This window comes from Mytilus californianus, unplaced genomic scaffold (genome assembly GCF_021869535.1).
Source record: "Mytilus californianus isolate M0D057914Y unplaced genomic scaffold, xbMytCali1.0.p SCAF_1, whole genome shotgun sequence".
NCBI classification, from domain to species: domain Eukaryota; kingdom Metazoa; phylum Mollusca; class Bivalvia; order Mytilida; family Mytilidae; genus Mytilus; species Mytilus californianus.
In genome coordinates this window covers 130243146-130267451 of record NW_026262581.1, presented here as the reverse complement: position 1 = coordinate 130267451, position 24306 = coordinate 130243146, and the positions used below count along the sequence as shown (strand labels likewise).

Sequence of the window (24306 nt, the reverse complement as noted above, 5' to 3'; positions counted from 1 at the left end):
CCGCGAGCTTCTTTAATATGGTATATTATTTTTAATCATTATTGTTAGAGTGATTTTCCTGTACTGTTTTTTTGTATGTTCTGTTATGTATTTTCTATATTGTATCAGTATATATATAATCTTTATGTCATGTCTTATAACCAATCAGTTGATCAATTTAAAGTGTTATATTTGGACATGCAAAAAGTATACGTAATAACGGCTTAAATAGACTTTGCAGGATAATAAAAAAATATGTAAACGAGTGAATAAAAATAAGAGGATGTGGTATGATTGCCAATGCGATGACACCCAGCCAAAGACCAAAACAACTATATAGGTCACCGTACGGCCTTCAACGATGAGAAAAACCCGTATGTTTGTTGGAGTTTTTTTATTTCTTATTTATCTGTGAACAATTTATCAAAATTTCTCTTATAAACTATGTCATTACCAAGACTAGAACTACTGAAGCAATACCGTCCGGTATACTTTTGAAACCTTCTATTCAGGCACGGATCCAGGATTGGATGCATGTGCAGGCACGTCCCTGATAATTTCCAAAACCTTTTGATGGTTGTTTTTTTTTAATGTTTTTTTTTTGAGGTTTTTTTTGCCAAAAAATTATATTTTTTTCTGATTTTACAAATTCTTCTTTTCCATTACGTTTGTACGTACAGACAAAAGTGTGGGATATTTAAGATAAAAATAATAAAGTTAGTGAAAAACGAAATATATACAATCATAAAAATAAGGCTGGATGGCAAACACTTATAGCACTATATATATATATATATATATACTCAATTTATCTACGGTGTTTTACACTTTTCATAATGCAATGTAGTGATCTTAAATAAAGTCAATAGGTGCAAATAACGAATTAGGATTGTGGACCAAGGTTAAGAAAAGCTATTAAAACATGATCCGTAAACATTATTTTAATAAATGCTAACCTCTTAGCGTTATTAGCCAGAAACAAAACACAATGTAATAACAATTGACAATTAAATTTCTTAAACTGGTATTTTAAATACTACATAAAAAGAAAGCATTAAATTCTTTGATAATATCATTGAATATATTCGTTGACTTTCTTGTTCCTAGATTATAAAGTATTAATAAAGTAAGTGATCAACAGAATATTTCTTTTGAAATGGCGTTACGTTTGACTTTGTTATACTTGTGCTTTGAGTTCCAAAAGCAAAAGCACTGCTTCTATAAAAAGTACAGAATAAACAATTTCAAAAAAATATATACCTATAATCTCGCCACAATTGTCTTTCATAAATTAAAATATTAACTTAAACCTATTACATTATATAATCTGCAAATATTGTGGACTCGAAGATTCGAAGAAAATCGGGAGCTGTTCAAGGCCTAGAAGATTCGTAGAAAATTGTGAACCCCTCTCTCTCTCTCATCTCGTGCAGTAAAATTGGTACCGTAAATGGTATTACTAATACTAGGTCGATACCTCTGCTGATGTACTGTTAGTCACTGAGGGTATCACCAGCCCATTGGCCATGCAGTCTTTCGGTACTTGTATGAAAATACGGATAATGTTTAATGAAATTTGCGGTTTAATATTAAATTGTTGAAATAATTTTGTATCCCCCACGTGCATAGCTTTGGTCCCTTGTCTAGGTTTGGCTATACTGTTGGTCCTTTGTGCTTTTATAAGCTCTTCAATGTTTATATTAGGTTTCGAACTTATAAATATTTTGGCTTCGAGAATTACTGTCCAAAATGCGCATCTGGTGCAATAAAATTGGTACCTTTTATGTTATCAAATCATGCTTGCTTGTCCTACTTTTGTTTTCAATGTTTACATGTGATTCATGGACTATAAGGAAAATAGTATATATATAGCTGACATCAGATTGTCCTTTTGTGTACCCTACTCAGGTGAAGGAAGTCAACTTGGAAATATTTGATTGGATGTATGAGAATAAAACAATCTTTCATTTATTTTATGAATAGCTGTAGTTTGAATATTTACAATATAAATTTTGAAACAGTTGAGAAGATATTTATGAGAAATCTTCAAAAAAGCTTCTGATTTTTCATAAATTTCATGTAAATTGACGGTTGCCTTTGATACTACATACAAGCTCAATAGGAAAACGGCCATGTCACCATTTGATATCTATTTCTAAAAAATTACATAAGTTGTAGAGAATACAAACATTCCCAGTGCAGAGATCTGCTAAATCACACACATAAGTTAGTTAGTTATAACTTTTATTAAATAGTAAGAAAGGGGCAGGAACTATATAATAACATCGGTTGTCAATTTTTAAAATGAAAAGAAACTTTACATTTATGTATTAAAAATGTTAAAAGAAACAAACTAAAAATTTTATTATAAACGTCTGGGACTATTATACTTATATTTGTATAATAGTCCCAGAAAACGTGGATAATAAATTAGGAAACTAAACCCTTTCCCCCATATTTCGATGATATTTGTTAATTGGTAGTTGGTTTACGTCGTATATTTCGATGATTGATTGTTAATTAGTGGTTACTTTACGTCGTATATTTCGATGATTTTAAATTATTGAGTAGTGGTTGTTTTACGCCGCATATTACGATGATTGATTAGTGCATGGTTACTTTACGCCGTATATTTCTATGATTGATTGTTGATTGGAGTTTGCTTTACGCAGTATATTTCGATGATTAATTGTTGATTATTGGTTGCTTTACGCCGCATATTTCGATGATTGATTGTTAATTAGTGGTTGCTTTACCCCGTATATTTCGATGATTGATTGTTGATTGGAGTTTGATCTACGCCATATATTTCGATGATTGATTGTTAATTAGTGGTTGCTTTACGTCGTATATTGCGATGATTGATTGTTGATTTGGTATCATAACATGGATACGCCGTATATTTCGATGATTGGTTGTTGATTGGTGGTTGGTTTACTCCGTTTATTTCGATGATTTGTTGTTGATTGGTGGTTGGTTTACGTCGTATATTTCGATGATTGGTTGTTGATTGGTGGTTGGTTTACGCCGGTTATTTCGATATCACTATACTGATCAGTATATTGTAGTTGATTATAGTATTTTATATCTTTTGTTCGTCTCTCTCTCTCTCTCTCTCTCTCTCTCTCTCTCTCTCTCTCTCTCATAAGAGAAATTCATTTCGTTTTTGAACATTGCATATGTAGCACTTTTCTACTACGTGGTTTTCAAGAGAAAAAGACACACATATATAGATATAAATAATTTTTAACCACAAATAAACATAACAATTATACAAGTACATAGTTAAACATTTTTACATATACGACGTATTTCATCTAATAAAAATTTGATAAATTAAAAGAAAAACACTTTAATATTGTTAAGATTGTTTCAGAAAATGTGTACTGTTTTCGGTCTGCTGAAATAACACATTTCCGATAAAGGATTGTTACTTTTAAAAGGTCAATAACTTATTGGTTACTTACTATATAGGGTATGTGAGTAATTTGTAGGCACACATATCTATAGCTATATATATATAAGTCAAACCAAAACATATTTCATTATTTTGTATAACAAGATTTTTTTTTATCCAAGATAACAATGGAAGGTTTATGTGAGTTTTTTTTTGTTGTTGACTGTAACAAACAGTTCTGCTGAGAAGCAGTGAAATTTTAAGTATGTGTAGAAACACTATTGATCCATGTTATGATACCAACGTACTAAATTTTGTCAAAGAACCACACAATTTTACAGAAAGTTTGCCTTGTAATAAGCTATAATGTGAATGTATGATCACTTTACCGTAAGGAAGTTTACATGAAGCTTGTTTTAATAGTTATACAAGAGGATTTAGTCATGGTTGATATTAGTTCTTTAATCACATTTAATGGTATTTTGGTAGGAAAATTGTTTTAAACAATTTGTACAAACTTTTATATAAAATAGATACATAATGTTTATAAACCATGCCCAGTATTTTATTTTAGCTTTTACTTTTATTTTATGTTTGTTTAAGATTTTACATCTAACTTAAACTTACATATTAGGCAGAATAAATGTTTTGATAACCAAAGTAGTGTTCGCACGTTGAGAAAATCCGAAAGTTTTTCTACAGAATTAGATGTGACAGGTCTATATTTTGATAACCCCTCTTAGTATGGAATGTCTGTTTAATAAGTAAAAATCACTTTTGTCTTATTATTATTTAAATATTCCAATTTTTATATAGATAGTTTATATATGTCATGTAGACTGTTTATGGGACTTACAGATTTCACTATTCTCACAATTATAAAGTTATCCGTTACATAAATGTTTTCATTCATAAATGTTTCCCAAAGATTTTTCTGCTATAAAACGTCACTATTTTTAGACAAACATTACTCATTACTTTTTCGCATGCTTTATTTTGGTCTATAGTACGGGATTTGACACCTAAACAGTTCATTTTTTGTTAAATGTAATCACCTGCCTTTGAGTCAAGAACTATATAGATATACCAGCCCTTTTCCTACTAGCAAAACTATAGTATACCCCCGCTACGAAATTCGAGAATACGTGTTGTATTAGTACATAAGCAACTGTCGAACTGTGAGGTCTCAAAAACGAGTTTGACCCAGAAATATATGCATGTGTATATACCAAGCGAAGAACCTCGTTTGTGATTGTCTCATGTGATATCTCAATGCTTTTTATTTGGAGAATTCAGTATGACTATTCTATGACAAAAATTGCTCATTTCTTTTTCGCATGCTTCATTTTGGGTCATAAGAATCGGTTTTAAAACCAAAAAATAAAATTTCTGTTAAATGTTATTACTTGCCTTTTATCGTTTAAAAATGAAAACTATTATAGCATATAAAATTGAGCCCTCTTCCTGGTTGCAATTATTATAGTATACGTTCACTTTAAAATTCGGGAGAATAGAGGTAATAATAGAACCTTGTTAGAGGTTGTCTTCTGTCTTAATGTTTTTTGTTGTTTGGAGAATTTAGTGATGATGGCAGATCTTTGACAGATTAAGGGGAATAAGAATATCTATTAAAACAGTAAGTGAAGTCCAATGCTCCCGAAAGGTATGCGGTTGATCATAACTTGCTTAACATGCTGTATTATCTGGTAGACAAAGTGATTTGTATATCCGTTGTGAGGAATCAAATCCGGTAGGTATATATGAGAATGAAGCATCGTATGGAAACACCTCTCCTGTCATCTTGCAGAAATTTAATGTGTGCATAAAACTTCCTCGGTGATGAAAATAGCCTGTTTAACTTGTTCTACATAAAAGGGAGTCTGGTAAAATACTCGTGAGGAACAGATGTCATAAACCTGAAAAACTAAATAACACAACCCGACGTAGAGGGTGTGGAAGATCAGGCGTGTCGGTTAGCTTCTCCTTTTAAACTGCTCTGATCAAAATAGTGTTTCACAAAGTAATTTCGTTCCAATCTACTAGATATTGGTAAGGGTAATAAAATCTTAAATCTGGTTGTCAAGAATTCAATGTTGAACAGTCTTCTATCAGAAGTGGGTTGCCCATAACCTCTTATTATGATCTAATATCTCCTTCATTCCTTATTATGATTTCAAACAGCTGTGGTTATGACAGCAAAATATGCACGTTAATGCAAATAGTAGCTTTCTATGAAAATGTTCATAAACTACCGAATAATATCCTTTTGTTCCTACGATTATAATACTATATAAACATACGTGAGAATATAATTTTTTGTTATTTTTGTTAAACATGGGATCGAAAAGGTAGGCTGCATAAAAGTGCTCACTAAAAGATCTAGTTTTGTCGAATTATTTGTCCAATTCTAGGTCGGTAATTTCCGAGTTGCATTCATAGACTACGCTCTGACGTCCTACGGTCCCAACAAGTAAAAACAAAAGGGCGTCAGACGTTACAGCAATCTCTATTTTCTTTGAATTAATTGAGGACTACTTTGTCTTTTTGTCGTTTTTCCAGTTGTTTTTTTTTGTCTTGGCGTTGTCAGTTTCTCTTCGACTTAAGATATTTAAATGTTCCTTTAATATCTTCCACCTCATTTTTATATAGAATGACAGGTATATTTGGTACAGCATGATAAATAGCAATCATTACAATACAATGTAACAGACTCAATTGCGATTAAAATTGATAAAACAGGATCATCATTTGTACAACAGGATTGATGAATAGCAATTAGTATTGTTGCATGATTTTTGAATTTTTACGCGCAACGCTTAGCGTGGTAAATACAGATTAATTAACCCTTTCATCGGATGAATATACGATTTATATTCAAAATCCAATTCATCTAAAACACCTACTAAAATAATACTAATAAGGAATAACATTAATAATTGGTAAAACATTTGCTATTTGTATAAACCGAACGAATAGCATACATAGTGGTTCAAAGGAACGAATAACCATTAACATTGGAATAACAGGATTAATAACATTGGCATTGGAATAACACGACGAATAGCAATTGTTATTACAATAACACGACGAATAGCATTTGTTATTGGAATCTCGGGATGAATAACAAATGTCATTGGGATATCAGGATGAAAAGCATTTATCATTGGAATAAAAGTATGAATAACACTTTTTATTGAAATATCAGAATGAATAACAATTATGATTGGAATATCAGGATGAATAACAATTATCATTGGAATATCAGGATAAATAACATATGTCATTGGTGGAACAAATAATTACTAATCTTCAATTCTTCTATCGAGTGAATGGAAATTGGCATTTTTTTCAACAGAACGAATGATAATTAACATTGGTTCAACAGGATGGGTGGGGTATACTACAAATTCAGAACTTAATGACAATGAACATTTTAAAATTTAAATAATTTCTTAATTTAGATTTTTGCTAGTTTAAATATTATCTTTCAACAATTATTTCAGTGTTGTGGATTCTGACTACTAAATGCACGTATCAAATTTTGAAATCACAGATGCACTTGCTAAACGCTACTTTTTATTTATGCTTTTGTCTATAACAATTATTGAAAGAAAAGAACAAGTCAGTACCTAAGCTGTTACAACAGGAAGATCATCTCAGAGTCTTGAATTAAAAAGGGATATTTTTGTAAACCATTCCAATACTTATTCTGAAGCACTAAAAAAACGACTAATCTTTAAAACTGCTACAATTTGTTTTATCATTTGATTTTTTTTAAACTACTTTCATATCTGAAGTAGAATTGAAAAAAAAACATTGATCACATAGAAAAAAACCCACGTTAATAATTCACAAAGTACATCAAATATTCTCAACTAAATATTCTGTTATCATTTTATAATAATTTGTTTAACTTGAATTTGTTTTCTAAAGATTTAATCGCAATTTTGATAATGTTGCGTGGAATTGCCTAATTAAAAATTAATAGGTTGCATGATCGAGCTTTTATCGTGCTGCGTAGGTAAACATGTTAATTGTAATAGGCTGTGTTAAGTCAACACTGCAGCCTCGGTGTGAGATCTACATAGTTCTGAATGATACATAGGATCATGTTCGTAAAATAAACCATTTATTTACATAGCCGCAATGGTCTGCTCTACAAAAGAAGCGAAATCAAAAGTGTAAAAAATAACTATAGAAAATAGATAACCCGCCGATCAAAGACTTTAGAAAGGTAAACTTTAAATCCATTTCCCCACCTGCTTCTTTATTAATCAAGTGTTTTAACACAGTGAAATAAAACACGCATCTAAACTGAAATGTGTGCCTTATACAATACGAGTTAGTCAGGGAACATCCCCAAGCCTTGTTTTGTTTGGATTTCATTTCCATTTAAAATTGTTTCTCTATCAAAGAATAATAATGTAGCAAAAAATAACCAGGTATTGTATGTTAACAATTGTATGTTAGCCAAATACAACAAGTTGTTAAGTAAACACAGCCCAATAAAATAAACATTACAGTTACAAAAATAAACAAATTAAGATTAGATTACTAAAATAAGTATTTTGTCAAATAAATTGATGTCTTTTCACTCGAATTGATCCGTCCTTCCTTCTGTTTGTTGGTAGTCGTTTAATTTACCAATTTAACACGTTCGCTCTCTCTTTATAGTGATTTGTTTAGCAAGCACCAATCTAGCTATTTAACACCGTATTTTTAATAGTCAATATTTTTGCTCTAGCTTTGCCTATATACCCGCTGGAATCGACTATATTTATTTATAATATACTTTATTTATTTATTTATTTGTAGAAGGAAAATATGGGGTACAAGTCAACGAGGCAGCAATCCTACGATAAAAATAACCAAAGACATATATAGACCAATATATACAGTCTTCAACAATAAATAGATATTGTGTCTTTACAATATGCCAAGCTTTAAATAGTCATATTTTTCAATAAAAAATACATATTGCTGTAAATAAAATGGAAACGAATAAATAGTTTCTCTAAATAAAAATGCATATTTCCATATATAAATAGGAGGAACCAGTATATTTTGGCACAGTCACATAATACTGTCAAATGTTTGATCCTGCATTAGAACAAGCATGTATCGAATTGTTTCCGTTATTATATTAACCTTTAATCCAATTTCTTTATAAATTAATAAAACTAAATATTTAGTGTCACAATTATTTATCATGATCAATTTTGTTTAGTTTTCGTCTCATTATATACAGAAAGTGCGGAAATGCGACATTAGCCGCGTATGACATGTATTGCAGTGTACAAAATCTATTGTGACTTGATGAAAAGTAGATTTATAGTAATCTATTACAGAAACAAAGGTCTCTACTACGTTAGATGTTATAACAAAGGATTATAAATTAAACACGTAAATATAATTAGATTTCAGTGACATTACTGTTAAATATACAGATAATCTGACTATTAAAGACATGACCTTATATTGTTAGGATCAATTCTTTATATAATGATCTGTCAAGACCATTCAACATGCATTAACACCCAATTATTATGTTTATATATACCAAATTTTTTTTACAACCGAAATGTTTTCTTACATTAAATAAAATAAAGCCTCGTATTAACTTTTAGAAAAAAAGACGTCTAAGACATGCTAAACTTTTTTTTTCATAACTTCTTGACTTTTACGTCTTAAGTGTCATTCGTTCATTCATTCAATCGTTCGTCCGTCCGTTCGTTCGTTTGTTTGTATTATTGTAATATTTATTTCAAAATAGCTAACGAATTAAACACCAATAAAATGAAATAATCCATTCAAGGAAAACATTTCAATGTATACAAATGGTAAAAACAATTTTCACACAGAAGACTTCACTTAAAAAATTATATTGAAAAGTTTTATTGTTATATTTTTCTTTGAATAAAGGTTTTTGTTGTTGTTTCAAGGAATATTTCAACATTTTTTGTTATTTTTTCTAAAATTGAACAAATTCTTATTGTAAATCCGTAAAAATATTCAAAGAAAAACATGCCTTGGGAAAGGTACGATGTTTGACAGAATACATTTGTCTTCGTCAATAAGATACTCAGCATGTTAAACAAACAACCGGTCAGTTATAGGACTAAACAACTGCAAAACTCATCAACACATTTCATTAAAACTTTCCCAGGAATCAGATAAATTTGGTTGCCACCCAAACTAATAAGTAATGATGTAAAAACTAATTTGAAATTTTGACAAATTTATGAGGAGAGAGTATACAAACAGATAGGGAGAAGGTAAATAGATATGATAGGGGGTAAAAGAATACAAGAGTCACATAAATATTGACACGTTTTAATTTTATAACACTCAACCTGCAGGTGCTTGACGGTCTGTGGTAAACTATTTTAAGAGAAAAATAATGTCAATATTTAATTTTATATTGAAATGTTACACTCAAAATTTTGATGACGATTGTTATATTTATGAATATTTAAAATAATATTCTTGAGTTAATAAATGAAAATGCCACGGTATTGCATTTAAGGAAGAAAACTCACCATGAATGTTTAAATTTTGGCCAGGTGTGTTCAGTATATATGAGACACCAGCAACTTAACCTCACCAATTGAACCTTTTATTACTGAAAACTGAGAAAATAGTTTCAACATATATAATAAATGATGACGCAACTAACTTTTGAATATCTGGAACAAGTCTTTACCATAGAGACGAAAACATAAAATATATCTTAACCATTGGAAAGAAAACATCATACTTTATTGTTTAAATAAATGTTCGGGAAACGGAGAGATCAGTCGGAATATTGTATTTGTAAAGAACATCTTGCTACAAAAGAATTATATATATTTCGTTTCAAGCGAAATGGACATCTGTCCAAAAATATAATAATAAATTTTATATTATATTTTGTTTCTGTTTCAAAATTGTTGTACTGGTTTTTTCTAGTTATTAAAACATTTCCATAATATTTCAACAAACTCATTGATCCTGCATCTTCTTAATAAAATAAATTACCTTAAAAATGACAAGATTAACCAAGTGGGATGTAACAGTGAATCGGTAGTCTCCGCCCACTTTACACAATGTAACGTTTAAATGGCCGTGATTGGCACCTTCAAGTTTGAATTTCTGTAATATTTACAAACATTATAAAACAGTTGTGGTGGTCAATCGCACGTCATTTAAATAATTATTATAATAGGTGCCTCTTAACTGTACTGTTTTCACACCTTTTACGACACTCCATGAAGTTGGGTTCCGTGGGATATGAAACTTGCAATGGAGAATAATGCTCATCATTCTACAGACAAACTTGATAGCCAAAGTTATTTAACTAACGAAAAGACATGTTGGCAGTCTGGTGGAATAGAAAGTGAGGAAGAAGACATTGACATAGAAGACATAGAGGATATAGAGGAATGTGCGGGACATTCTGACTGTGTTTCCGAGGGACAAAGTTCAGAACAAATTAAAACCGAGGGAAATTTAGACAGTACTGTAGAGAAAAGTTTAACAAATGTAAATAAGAAACGTTCAAATCTTGTGAAACCACCGTATTCTTATATAGCCTTAATAACAATGGCAGTACTACAGTCACCTCGCAAAAGACTGACTCTCTCAGGAATATGTGAATTTATCATGAACAGATTTCCGTATTTCAGAGAAAAGTTCCCAGCATGGCAAAACAGCATTCGACATAATCTGTCTTTGAACGATTGTTTCATCAAAATTCCCCGTGAACCTGGAAACCCGGGAAAGGGTAACTACTGGACATTAGATCCTAGATCGGAAGATATGTTTGACAATGGAAGTTTTCTTCGAAGACGCAAACGATTCAAGAGGTCCTATCCGGATATGATGCATCAGCCTACTGCATTTGGTGCTGATCAGTACTTTCACCATCACCATCATCATCCTGGAATATTCCAATCAGCCCATCCAGCAATGATAGGGGCAGGGATAACTTATCCGTACCTTTCACCATTAATGACATCTCAATTACCATTCCTTACTCAGGAGATGAACAATAGGGCTCACCTTCCTGCTATATCGTTACCCAGACCGTTAGTAAATATATCGTCTAGTCCTAGTCCAACAACATCAACACCAGCAAAACCAGGATTCTCTATAGACAGTATTATAGGTAACACTGACAATAAAAAGACAGAAGCATCTAGCACGTCGAGACCGTCTTCTGTAGTGCTTTCTCCGACGTCCGCACTGACCCAGTTTAGAACAAGTGAATTAGACGTTGCTTCGAGGGTTAATGCAAATGCAGCTATACTTGCGCAATTTCAAGCTGCTATACCACACGTAAACTCATTAGACATTGAAAAATACAGACAATATTTACAATTGTACGGACTAAGTGGATGGTCGCGTTAGTGCAATAATTATTATTTGTGTAAGTAAACATTGTTATTTATTATTGTCATTCCCTGTGTTGAGACCAAAGATTATTCATTGTTCGTTTAAGTGCTTATATTTATAGATAATAAAATATTCATGTTGTATTTATTTTGCTTTTTTTCAAATCTCTTGAAATGAATTGAAAAGTAAATATTTTACAGATTAAATAAATTTTAATCACGCTTTTTTGTCCTAGATTATCCTCTATTTTATTCAAGTGGATTAAAATTACTAAATCAAATATGTATTGTTAGAAAATACTGCTATTGAGACTGTTCTTATTTTTCTTTAGTTTATTTGACTTATTTCATAAAAATGTGAGAAGTTTCAGTAAACAAAGATGAAATTATTCTCTCATTTAAAAAAAAATAAAAAAAAGTATCATTCAAGCAAGAAGATTTTTAGAAACAGACGTTGTTGAATGATTTTAAAAAATAATGTCTCGCTAAACTATGAACAATATAAGTCGTGAAAGGTGCAGATGTTTAGATAAGATTACATGAATATATATTTAGTTCGCACTTGAGTATCCAGGATTAAGACATATTAACGAATTAACGGTAGAAAATCTGTTGACTTTTTATAATAAATCGTTTATTTATTTACCTATATTCTAAGACCCTTTTCTGTCTTTCGACGACCTCAATTTGCAAAGTAAATGGATGAAGTAAAATGTTTGCAAATATATAATACCTATGAAAACTTACCATAGATTCCTTTTTTTAATATTATAATTTTGTTAACAATATTTTTTCTTTAAAAATCTGTTGTTTGATTTCAATTTTAATCAACCTCCCTTTTCTCTTACATTGTTCTTCGGGAAATGGTATTTATGTAGATTTTTTTCATAATAGGACATAAGTGACCAAAGGCGAAAAGGTTTAATTGTTGTTTTTTTTTCTCTTTAAGTTATCAAAAGTTTATAAATGTATCAGAATATCTGGTTTTCAAGGCAAATTTTGATTATCTGCGAGTTCATGTTCAGTTCCTTTTCATATCAGTCATCATTTAATTCCAATAAAATAACCCTATAAAGATGTAGAAAAAAATGTATTCATTATTTAATGAAGATTGCTTGCTTTACTGTTGTTTGATCGCCGTTATTTTGTTTACTACGTTACAAAGATAAATTGTAAAGACTCGTATGTAAACTATTTTAACAAAATTACACATAGTTCAAATTTAGGGCGAGACAGACAGGGTAAGAAAAAAAATTCGTCACCGCCTTCTCCTTGACTGAAAAAGTAAAATAACAAAAATACCGAACTCCAAGAAAAATTTATAAAACGGAAAGTCCCTTATCAAATGGCAAAATCAAAAGCTCGAACACATCAAACGAATGGAAAACGAAAATGATGGGAAGGATAAAAAGCTTGCAAACGAAAACAATATGTAAATAGTTTGGAAAATAAGAATAATCTATGAAATATTGGAATTGACATATAAATTAGACAACTTTTGTTGATATGTTATACATATATATATATATATATATAGAGTCTATAAGAATCTACCAACCAGTAAATATATATATATACAAGTCTAAATTGAAAACAACGTTCAAACCTATGACTGCGTTGGATAAAAACCGCAATTTTTATACGTGTGCATGCAAAACAAATTTCTTGGTAGAGAGGTCTAAATACAGCACAAACAACATTTTCCAAAAGACCACAAAAGTGAAAAAGTATATTTTAACAAATCGCATTTGACTAGCAGGTCGAACAACGGATGTTCTTAAACCCTGCTGACTGCCATTGGCGATTGCCATTAAACGGACCACCAGATGTAACAAAATGGATCTTAACTATTAATTTAATACCAAACAGAAAACAATAAACTTGCGGAAAAGATGGTATACCGCAAACAAAAGGTGCAAAAATTAGTACACCATATCCGGATTTCGACAATTAATGTCTGTTCAGTGATGTTAGGAATCGAAACGGTATTTGGAAGACCATATAATTTACCTCAATTTAGGATAGACTCTTGAATTTTGAAGAGTCGAAATAGGATGAACGGATCATATAAACCCGAAGGCAAATATAATACAAGCCCAAACGAAAAAATATAAACAAGTCTAAATTGAAAACAACGTTCAAACCTATGATTGCGTTGGATAAAAACCGCAATTTTTATACGTGTGCATGCAAAACAAATTTCTTGGTAGATGGGTCTAAATACAGCACAAACAACATTTTCCAAAAGACCACAAAAGTGAAAAAGTATATTTCAACAAAACGCATTTGTTATATATATAGTTATTTGAAATGAGGCGGAATATATTTATTTGAAATGATAAGTAACATTCTTACTTAAAATGAGACAAGTATAATTCTTCAATTGGCAAAGATAACTCGACATAGTTACATGTTTCAAAACAAAATTTAGTTAATAAAGAAAAATATTTATAATTCTCATGTCACCCTTCTGGTCTACGGTGCATACATAAATTGTCTATCCTATTCTTTAAAATATTAAACTATGAATACAAACTTTCCTGTCAAGTATTTTCAAGATAAGAAGCAGAAAAGAAAAACAGGTTTTCCTGTTTTATGTTCCATTTTATTCACACCTTGCTGATTTCTTTCAATTTTCCTCATACCCCTTCTTTTGTTTTACGTTACTGATGAGGCCAAGTCTAGTATCATCTAATTATAACATTATGGTTGAGATCAAGTCTATAGTATCATCCAAGTTGTACGTTACGGGTGAGGTCAAGTCTATAGTATCATCTAAGTTGTACGTTACGCGCGAGGCCAAAGCTAGTACCATCGGGAGTATAGTTGATACCAAATAGAACGTTGGTAGATATGAATGGCACAAAAAAGTAGGTATACACAAACAAAAATCCTTATCAAAGACGACTGCTTTCTTTAATGGATCAACTTAAAAGGAAAAATAGTAAAAATTAACATTAATTACAAACAATACATGAATACTTGCAATTTTAGGAAACTTGGCATGCAAATACTAAATTCAGGGGACGACATGGATACTTATGACATTACAACATTAGATAAAGCAGTACAAGTTTATCAGATATATTCTGAATGAAAATAGCATTGTGACTGCATCAGATCCAATACAGAAGTATTTATCTATCTACCTATATATAGAGAGTATATAGAGAACTAAATATATATTTGCAGTGTAATAAGCATTATATATTTGCCACTGTAAGTAGTGTAAACAACAATCTATCAGTCAACCATAATGCATTAAAAGACAAAACATGCTGTTGATATCGTGCCACGGAAGTAAACATGTGGAGATATATAATAAAATACACTACATCTACCTATTCCATATATCATATCAGGATGGGGTTACTTTGAAAGAAGAATTGTTTGTTAAGCTTGGTCGACTTCCTATACTGGCATTTCTTATCTTTATTCTGCTGTGGTATCTTTTATTTGTTTGCATGCTTTCGTTTTTATTGTTTATTTATCCTGTTTCGTTTAGTTTGGATGATTAATTTTATTTAAAGCTATTTACAATTATTTTTTCGGTTTGATTTTTTTTTAAACCGAGTCATTATGATTTGTTGTTTTTTTTGGGGGGAGGGTTATATTCTTCGTTTCATGCAGAATTATTTTCCGGAACATCTTTGGATAAGGTGTATCATTTCTTGACACACAATCACTTCGCGCACAACAACAACAAAAAACAAATGCGAAGAACAACGCTTTCACTGCTGTTCTTTATCTCAAAGTCACATTGAGGCCTCCAACATGGAGTACACATCTTATGGTTACAGCATGGTCTCCAACTTTAACCAACAACCACCTTTTTCATTTAAAACAGCAGAAATACATTTCATGTAGCATTAATTTCAAACCGATATTGAATATAAAACCCATGATTGTAAACATATTACTTCGGCCATAATTTTGATATTTCAATCAATTGAGAACGTTACAATCTTGGGTAAATATTTTTCAAGCTATAGTTTATGAAGGTTTATGATCGCTATACAAGATTTCCTAGTGTATAAATCAGTGGTGTAATTTGCTCACAATGACACTAGAAAAGGCAGTAAAGGTTAGTGTTTGTTTGTCCAAGTATTGAAATGTTGTTTTGAAGTGGGGTATTTATGCATTATAGTCCGTAACACCTTGGAGATAGTTAATAACAGCCTGTCACCGATACATTTGATGTTGATTTGTTGCTTATATTAGAAATGAAAATAAATAATGATTGGTTTGTAATGAGAGAAAGCTAATGGCAGTTTGTGTACACATATACTTCACATCAAAGTTATAAACATAGCACAGTCTTTATGGTAGAATAAAAGATATTTTAAATGAAATTTGTTGAAACATTTATTGTTTTACGAGCGCAATGGCTTGTAAATGTTACACGCCTTTGTTTGGAACACTAAGTCAGCTTTTTTCTGTCTATTAAGTTGACCAATTTCTTAATTGCAAAAAGTTGAAGTAGATGATATTTTTTTATTAAGCAAGAATAATTGCATACATTTACCCCTGTGCTATTGTCTTTTGTAAAGCCGATGGTGTATTGTGTTCAGTGCCTTCACCTAACCGATTTCTAATTGCTCGTTTTTCTTTGTGCCCTTTATTATTGTACTGGTTTATATATAAAAAAGGGGCTGTAGAAGACTAATAGAATAAGTTTAACCTCGCTGAACGTTAAGTTAGGAAACCGGTCAATTGTTGTTTTGTGCTATATCTTTATCGGTACTAACATTAATTTTGTTATTAATATATTAAAACATAACTAAATCATTGCTTTTCCTATATATATATATACAGTTATGAAAACTTACGGTCCAACATCCTGTCGATACTTATATTTTAGCATTGCACAAGCTGATGCGTTTCTCAGACAGTTTACGACGTCTTTACACTAAATCCATTGGATGTGTAAGAATTGATATTTTAGTATAGGAAATGTGATTAATTTATCAGTCTTAAATTGCGTTAAACTAGCTTTTACTAACTGGGAGTGTCTTGGATCAGTTCATTGTGTTTTCAGTCTTTTCGTTTATTGTTTTTATGGTTTGTGTCGATCTGATATGACTCAAGTCCTTTTAAACTGATTTTTACACTTTGTTCTAATGTTGTTCTGATGAACACCACCGTCCCAGGTTAGGGGTGGGTTTAGGGCTTGTAAACATGTTTGCTTGTAAACATGTTTAACCCGGCAAAGTTCTGTATGCACCTTCTCCAAATAAGGGACTGTAATTTAGTAGTTGTCGTTGGTTGTTGTCTATCATATTTGATTTTGTTTATTGTTTTGTACATAAATCAGGCTGTTGGTCATTTCGTTTGAAATGATTAGCCTGGCATCCTGGCCCAACCTTCTCGTTGCGTCAATACTGTGGAGCAGTGAGCAGAATCCCAGGCTATTGCATTAATTTAAATATTGCCATGTCGGGTATTTTCAAAGCTTACTATGCCGTATTGGTTCTAATCTTTGTTGAAAGCCGTAATGCGTCATTTGGTCTCTGGCTGATAATTACCTCATTGCCTATGATACCACATTTTCTTATTTTTATATCATGTGTCTTTTTCAATGATTTAGTGCAGATCACAGATCTTTGGAATTGCTTAAGGGGAATTTATCAGTCCCAACTTATCTGGATTCGAGGTGATTGTATCTAAATTTGTTTTGCGTTTTTTTTTAATTTTTTGGAGTTTTTTGTTGATGCATACAAACATTCATTTTATTCAGATATTAATTCACGAATATATTATATTGTGTAATACCACCAAATCATAGTCCGTCACTTCCGATAAATATAAGATCAATTATTGGCCCAATCTATATTTTATCATGATGCAGCGTTATTTGGATTTTTCCAGAAGAATTTCTACTCAAATGGCTCAAATCGCTGTATAATGTCGTCTTACATAACACTAATTTTCTCTAAAACTATTAAACTGACTATGACAAAACTTGACAGTAATGCATTCTTGAAATGATCAGTATATCAAAAGAAGAAAATTAAATGGGGAAAAAATCCCTTCAATTGACTGTTGTAAGAAATTAAACCTGTATTTCATCGCAGAATATTTTTTTTTGGGGGGGGGTGACCTGGTAACTATAGCTTCTAAACAGGAAAAAAGGTGAAATTGTGATTGGTTGAATTCCTTTGATGGTTATTTACTTGAATGTGATGCAATAATTTTAATATTTTGCTGCAGTACTGGACAGGATATAACTTAATTAATGTCAAGTATTTCTTTACTTTAAACAAAGATATATTCTGCACATTTTTTTGAAAAATGCAAATTTAACAAAGACTAATAGGGGAAATAATGGTGGTATTAGCACTATAATGGAGAGATAAACCAGTATGTGTTGTCCCCTCCCCCCCCCCCCCCCCCCCCCCACCCCACACACACACACAAAATAAAATGAAAATGCTGTTAATACCTTATTTATCGATGGAAATAGATTAAACATGATATGAGAAATTGCTAAATGTACATCAGTAAAAAATACAGAATTGTGAATTGTTCATACAAACTCTTAATCGTGAGAACAACATCTAACCTTGAAAATTTCATCTACACTAACATTCAAAATTGTTATTATATGGTATACGCCATTATATATATATTTATATATATGTATAAGTCTAAAGATTTGCGCAACGGTACTAATATAAGATGGTAATATACGAAGATGATGTTATAAAATCGTGTTGCCAAATATTTCGACTGACAAATAGCCCTCGTCAGTGTCAACAAGGATAGAGAAATAAAGTATAAGCATTGGATACAGTTCTTTGTTGTTCCCATTATCCAAATGTATAATAAGTAACAAACGCCAATGCTTAAGAATACATTCAAAGCACGACACTACAACGCGTAATTATATAATACCAGTAAAGAAGTTATATGAGTAATGAGAGAACAACGTCAAAGATTACCAAAATACAAAACTTGTAGCGGCTAGAACTGTCATTGAATAAAAGTTCCGTTATAATCCTAGTTCCTAATGGAAGAAATTTCTGAAATATTATTGCCACCGAAATAAATATTACAGTATTTGGTCCTGATGGTATTAAAGGTATAGCATATCTGTCCCAGTATGAATAGATATTATAGTATTGTTTATAATAAAGATCACAGAGGAACTTCTTTTATGAGGAACAAATATATGTCGACAGAACAAACCCTACAAGATATTTGAAATCCTGTTTCTAAAGCAGTCTTATAGAATAGTCTGCATTCTTTTCTATGTTAACCATGGTACGACTAGCGCCAAAAGTCGAGATACATGGAGCGCTACAAGCTTTCATAAGGAACGACAAGCGCGAAAAGTTTAGAAGGCAAAGGTTGTATTGATATATGGGGAGCTTCAAACCTTCAAAAGGAACAAAAAGCGCAAGAATTTTTAAAAGCAAATGATGTTCAGATAAATGTGGAGCTACAGCACCAAAATATGCATAAAAAACTTAACGAAACCCATCTCTTTTCAACGTTAAATACTAAAATGGGCAAACATGCATAAGCAATAATTTGTCATGTTTATTTTTTCACCACATTCATTGTCAGATTGATGTATGATTGTCGTTTATCGCATATAATATATAGTTATTTTTTATAATTTTGTTATGGAATTGAATAGCCACACTCTTATTTCTAGTTTTTGACACACAAAGGACTCTGCATTTGTTCCGAATATGAGTATGTTGTTTATAAACACGAAATGCCTATGACATCTCCTGGGGACAATCACCGAAGTCCTACAAGTACTCCTCCACAATGTTGTCACATTTAATGCATAGAGTTAAGTGAACTGTGTAATTTGAAAATGCTTGGAGAAAGGAGATGACTTAAAAAGTTTGTCATCTTAAGAGTTGTTTGATTTTAAAACATTATTGTAAAGAAACCTCATATGATAATGAAGACAGATAAACGGGGATTATGTGGCTATACTCATTGTTATGGTTAAGTACTGTGACAATTTAATAAGAGAGAAGACAGAAAAATTCAAAGTTATCATGACAAAATGGTATTAATATTGTCAAGTAGTTATTTCTTAAATAAGGAAGTACATATTTGACGGCATTCTATTCAAAAATACATGTTCCTGTATATCCGGCTTACGATACTGCTACAGTACTAAAGGTTGTATATCTATCTTACGGCAATGCTACAGTACTAAAGGTTGTATATCTAGCTTACGATACTGCTACAGTACTAAACGTTGTATATCTAGCTTACGATACTGCTACAGTACTAAAGGTTGTATATCTAGCTTACGATACTGCTACAGTTCTAAAGGTTGTATATCTATAGCTTACGATACTGCTACAGTACTAAAGGTTGTATATCTAGCTTACGGTACTGCTACATTACTAAAAGTTGTATATCTAGCTTACGGTACTGCTACAGTACTAACGGTTGTATATCTAGCTTACGGTACTGCTACAGTACTAAAGGTCGTATATCTAGCTTACGATACTGCTACAGTACTAAAGGTTGTTCTCGTGATTGCAACGGAACAAAAGAATATAACTGCAGGCCACACAACTCAAGTTCTTATTTCGTTGATTGGATCTAAATTTTACAATTACTGATATAATTTTTATTCCTTAAGAGGGCATAAACTTTTATTAGATTGATAACCTAATTGTAATGTGTGCACACAGTTTTGTTTCACGTTAATTCTGTACAAAGGTTAAACCTGAAGAATCGATATATGAACTTGGTATAAACAAAAATATCTAAATATATAAAAGAAATTGATGATAACAAGAGAATATTTAACACACATTGTCAAGGTATCGGACAAACACATTTGATACCATATTTGGTTTTATGTATTGCTGATGGAGCAAGTCATCATTAATTATTTAAGACTTTAAGTTTAATGCAATTCAAAAGTTTTTATTTCTTAAATTGATAATTCTAATGCAATTTTTATGTAACAATTTTTTTCATTGGCTAAAAGTTACCGTCAAATCCACAGTTGACCAGTCGTAACTAAGGAGGGACCCGCCATTTTGAATTCATGGATCAAAAAATGTTCGATAACTACAATATTATCGAAAATAAAACAACACCTACCTCAAAATCGCCGTTTTGATGTGATTTTATCCAAATTTGAATCGTAGAAGTAACGAAATAACCTTCAGTTTGTAAGTTTTCATTTGTATGACGTCATGTTTAGCCATGACGTCTTTGCGCCAAAATCATTCATGAAGTTTCGCGGAATTTTATTAAATTTCAAATTTATACATTTTTTCAAGCTCTAACGTATTATTTCTTTTTGTAATGCATTAGAATCGGAATAACAGTACTGTAGTTGAAGAGTTGCCACCGTCAATTATGATTTGACGGTCTCAAATATCCGTTTTACTGTCTCCGCTACGCGTCGCCAGTAAAACTGCATTTGCGACCGTCAAATCGCCAATTGACGGTGGCAACTCTTCAACTACAGTACAGTTATTCCTTAAATATACTTCCTTCAAACTACGGTGAAATGAGCGGTTGTCTTTTTACGGTTGTTATTTGCATTCCTGATTTTCACCAGCATATATACGTTCGTTTTTCACCAACATATAAACGTTCGAGCGTATTTGATAAAGGTAATCCAAGAAACACGTCGCTTGTGCGCATCAATATGAATTTTGAATTGTTATTGGTGAGCCTCTTGTCAACTTTTCTTCTCTCTATTATGTTTTATAGTACTCATAGCTCAACAACCATTAAGTGTTTGCTTATTCGTTATTTTTTAATATTTTTTATTGAAAAATCCAAGGGATGATTCATTGACTTTCATAGTTCCCATGCACATCTAAGACAAAAATAATAATTTATAACATCATATGAAAACTGTTATCATTCTTGTATTGGTGTAAAGTCAACAGTCATCTTTTCACGCATGTTTCGTATCTTTATTGTGTTTATTCTAAATGTCATAAAGTTTTTCTTCAAAAGTTTAAAATCAAAGTTCTTATACAACCTGTCACTGTCTAAATAATGAATATGAACATATAAAGAAAAACTAGGTTTAGCACTCTGTTTTAATATGTGAAGATATTAACATCCTAAATTGTAAACTTTGATAATGGTATTTGTTTAAATCACACTTGGGATGTGCAATAAAATTTGGTTATAAAGATAAAATGAGTGAAGACGTTCATAAAATTATAACAATGTTTACCTGCCAGGAGTGCCAAAGGTGTTGAATGTGATAATATATACTTAAAAACAAAGGTAATATATACCCCATTGTTGGTCAGGTTTTATGTGGTTTTGTACTTTAGTTTATAGGGATGTATTCTCTCGTTGATATGACTGTACTTAGATTCCTTTCAGTCCCGCGCTTTCTACTAAAGATATTTAAGAATAAGGAGGTGTGACGTTTATTTGAACTATATGGACAGCAACTAACAAAACAATAAAATAAAATAAAAAAAGACACGAGTTTTCTGTGTTGCGATTGATAGGTTACTGGTTTGACACTTTCGATCATGGTTTTGTCTCTCCCTTTTTACTGATTACTCTGCTTCTTTATTCTAACAGCTCTTGTAAAATACATCAATATACGTACTACACTACTTTAGAAGTTATCCCAGTGCGGATATTTTCTTTCAGAATGCTGAGTTTCCAAATTAAAGCAATTTTGCAACTAGTCTTATGTTGGTGTTTATTTCCAGCATCGTTACTTTAAGATAGATAGTTTGATATGGGATTCAAAATTCAAGTAACAATTATTTTATACATGTACTTGTAAATCATTGCTGTTTATAATAAATTGGCTATCATTTCGATCAACATGTCTGAATAAAAATATTATATTGTATTTTGAAATTGCTAAAATAAACAACACTGTGTGAGTTTTTGTTTTTATCTAACCTATTATGTTATCTGCATGTCGTTTTCAGTTTCTGTTTAAAACCTGGTAACTTTCTTTTGTTTTCACTCTCATATATTTTGAAGCTGTTTCTCCTATTGTAATTTGGTGTGGGTTTTTTCATCTGTATTTGAGAGTTGTTTTACCTGCATTATTTTTCTAAATCTTTGCTTACTGCACGGTTGAGGTTCTCCCCGGCAAGTGTATATAGTTGTTTGTCCTACTTCACTATGGAGAATTTCTATCAGCTGTATTTTGATTTTTTTTTTATCCAATCATATTTTGGAGTGATTTTTCCCCACTACAGTGTGGAGCATTTTTGCATTTTTGCATCTGAATTTTTTCTATTGCATTTTTTTCTAGTATAATTTGGATTTTTCTACTATAGACTGCATTTTTGTAGTATAAAAGAATTATTTTTCCTTTTGCATTTTTCGACTGTCGTGTCGATATCGGTATTTCTATATTTTTTAAAGAAGCCATGAATACTTAATGCCTAAAATACCCAACCGCTCAAAAAATGTTTTGAGTTTTGAGTAAAGAAGACAAAAAGTAGACATGTTGCTCTTAAAAAGTCCGAAGTCCCTGTCGTATGTAACTTGCATTTAAGAGCTTAGTCATACCAAGAGGCCTGAAGCATATCTGTAACAATATACCACTACTGCGCGGGGCTTATGCATGATTTAGTCAGCAGGCTAACACTCGGGGTAACACTCAGACCCAATAATTAGGCAGGTCATCAAAGTTACGACTTCGCACCTACCTTATAATCCTTTTGTAAACAGTTTTCCCTTCTCGCTTTATCTTGTCATGGTGATAAAATTACTAGCAATTTATTTTAATCCCTAATTTTGTTGTTATAATCCTCCTAGAACTCTCACTTGTTCAGATATACTATTTGTTATTGTCAGTACATTTAACAGACAAAACTTGATGCAATCGAAACCAAACTGGAATAGTTGAAAGGCGATTGATAATCATCAAAATCAAAATATCTGAATAATTTGGACCTAAAAAGTAGTTGACAAGGCGGTTGGGATTAATATTTTTGACTGTTACCGAAAACAAGGGCATGCAATTGATGGAACAAAAAAATAGCCCTATAGTTGGCTGCATATGAACCCACATCCTCCCCTGGAAATAGTTATTCTCGGATTCTTAAACGTAGGCGCTTGACACATGTTTAATTTAACGGCCTATGTCATACCGTATTTAGACAATGCGCGTGAGATCGTACTATCAGACAAAACACTTCTTATATAAATGTCAACATTGACTGACAAGATTCCGTACTTGGAACAGGCATATCGTTAAGGGTAAAACAATTTTTGTTACTATTCAATTCTAGCGTTTTACCTCAAATGATGAAATAAAAGATGCAACACAAACAAACAGAAAGAACAAAACACCTGAAAAATTAACAAGTTCACAATTAGAATTAGTCAAGGAAAAAAGAAACTTAATAAAAAAAAACATATCCAACTTGCTTGCTTATAATTCACAATTTACACAAATTTATAAGATTTGCACTGTTTTAGCAGTATGTAAGGGAAAACATGTCTATTTACGTATCACTATATATATATATGGGTTTTTTTTGTGTTTTAATGTTTATTTATTTCTGCATAAATATTTCAGGCTCTAAGTCATATCGTATTTAAGCTTATTTTTGCTCAGTG

General features: G+C 31.3%; 1 protein-coding gene across 1 annotated transcript; it reads left to right on the top strand.

The window, feature by feature from the left end:
* Positions 1-10592: 10592 nt before the first annotated feature.
* LOC127713882 (forkhead box protein D3-A-like) lies at positions 10593-11892 on the top strand. The gene has a single exon (XM_052219848.1). It carries the CDS (start codon positions 10646-10648, stop codon positions 11762-11764), a length of 1119 nt encoding a protein of 372 aa, XP_052075808.1. The 5' UTR covers positions 10593-10645; the 3' UTR covers positions 11765-11892.
* The last annotated feature ends 12414 nt before the right edge of the window (positions 11893-24306 follow it).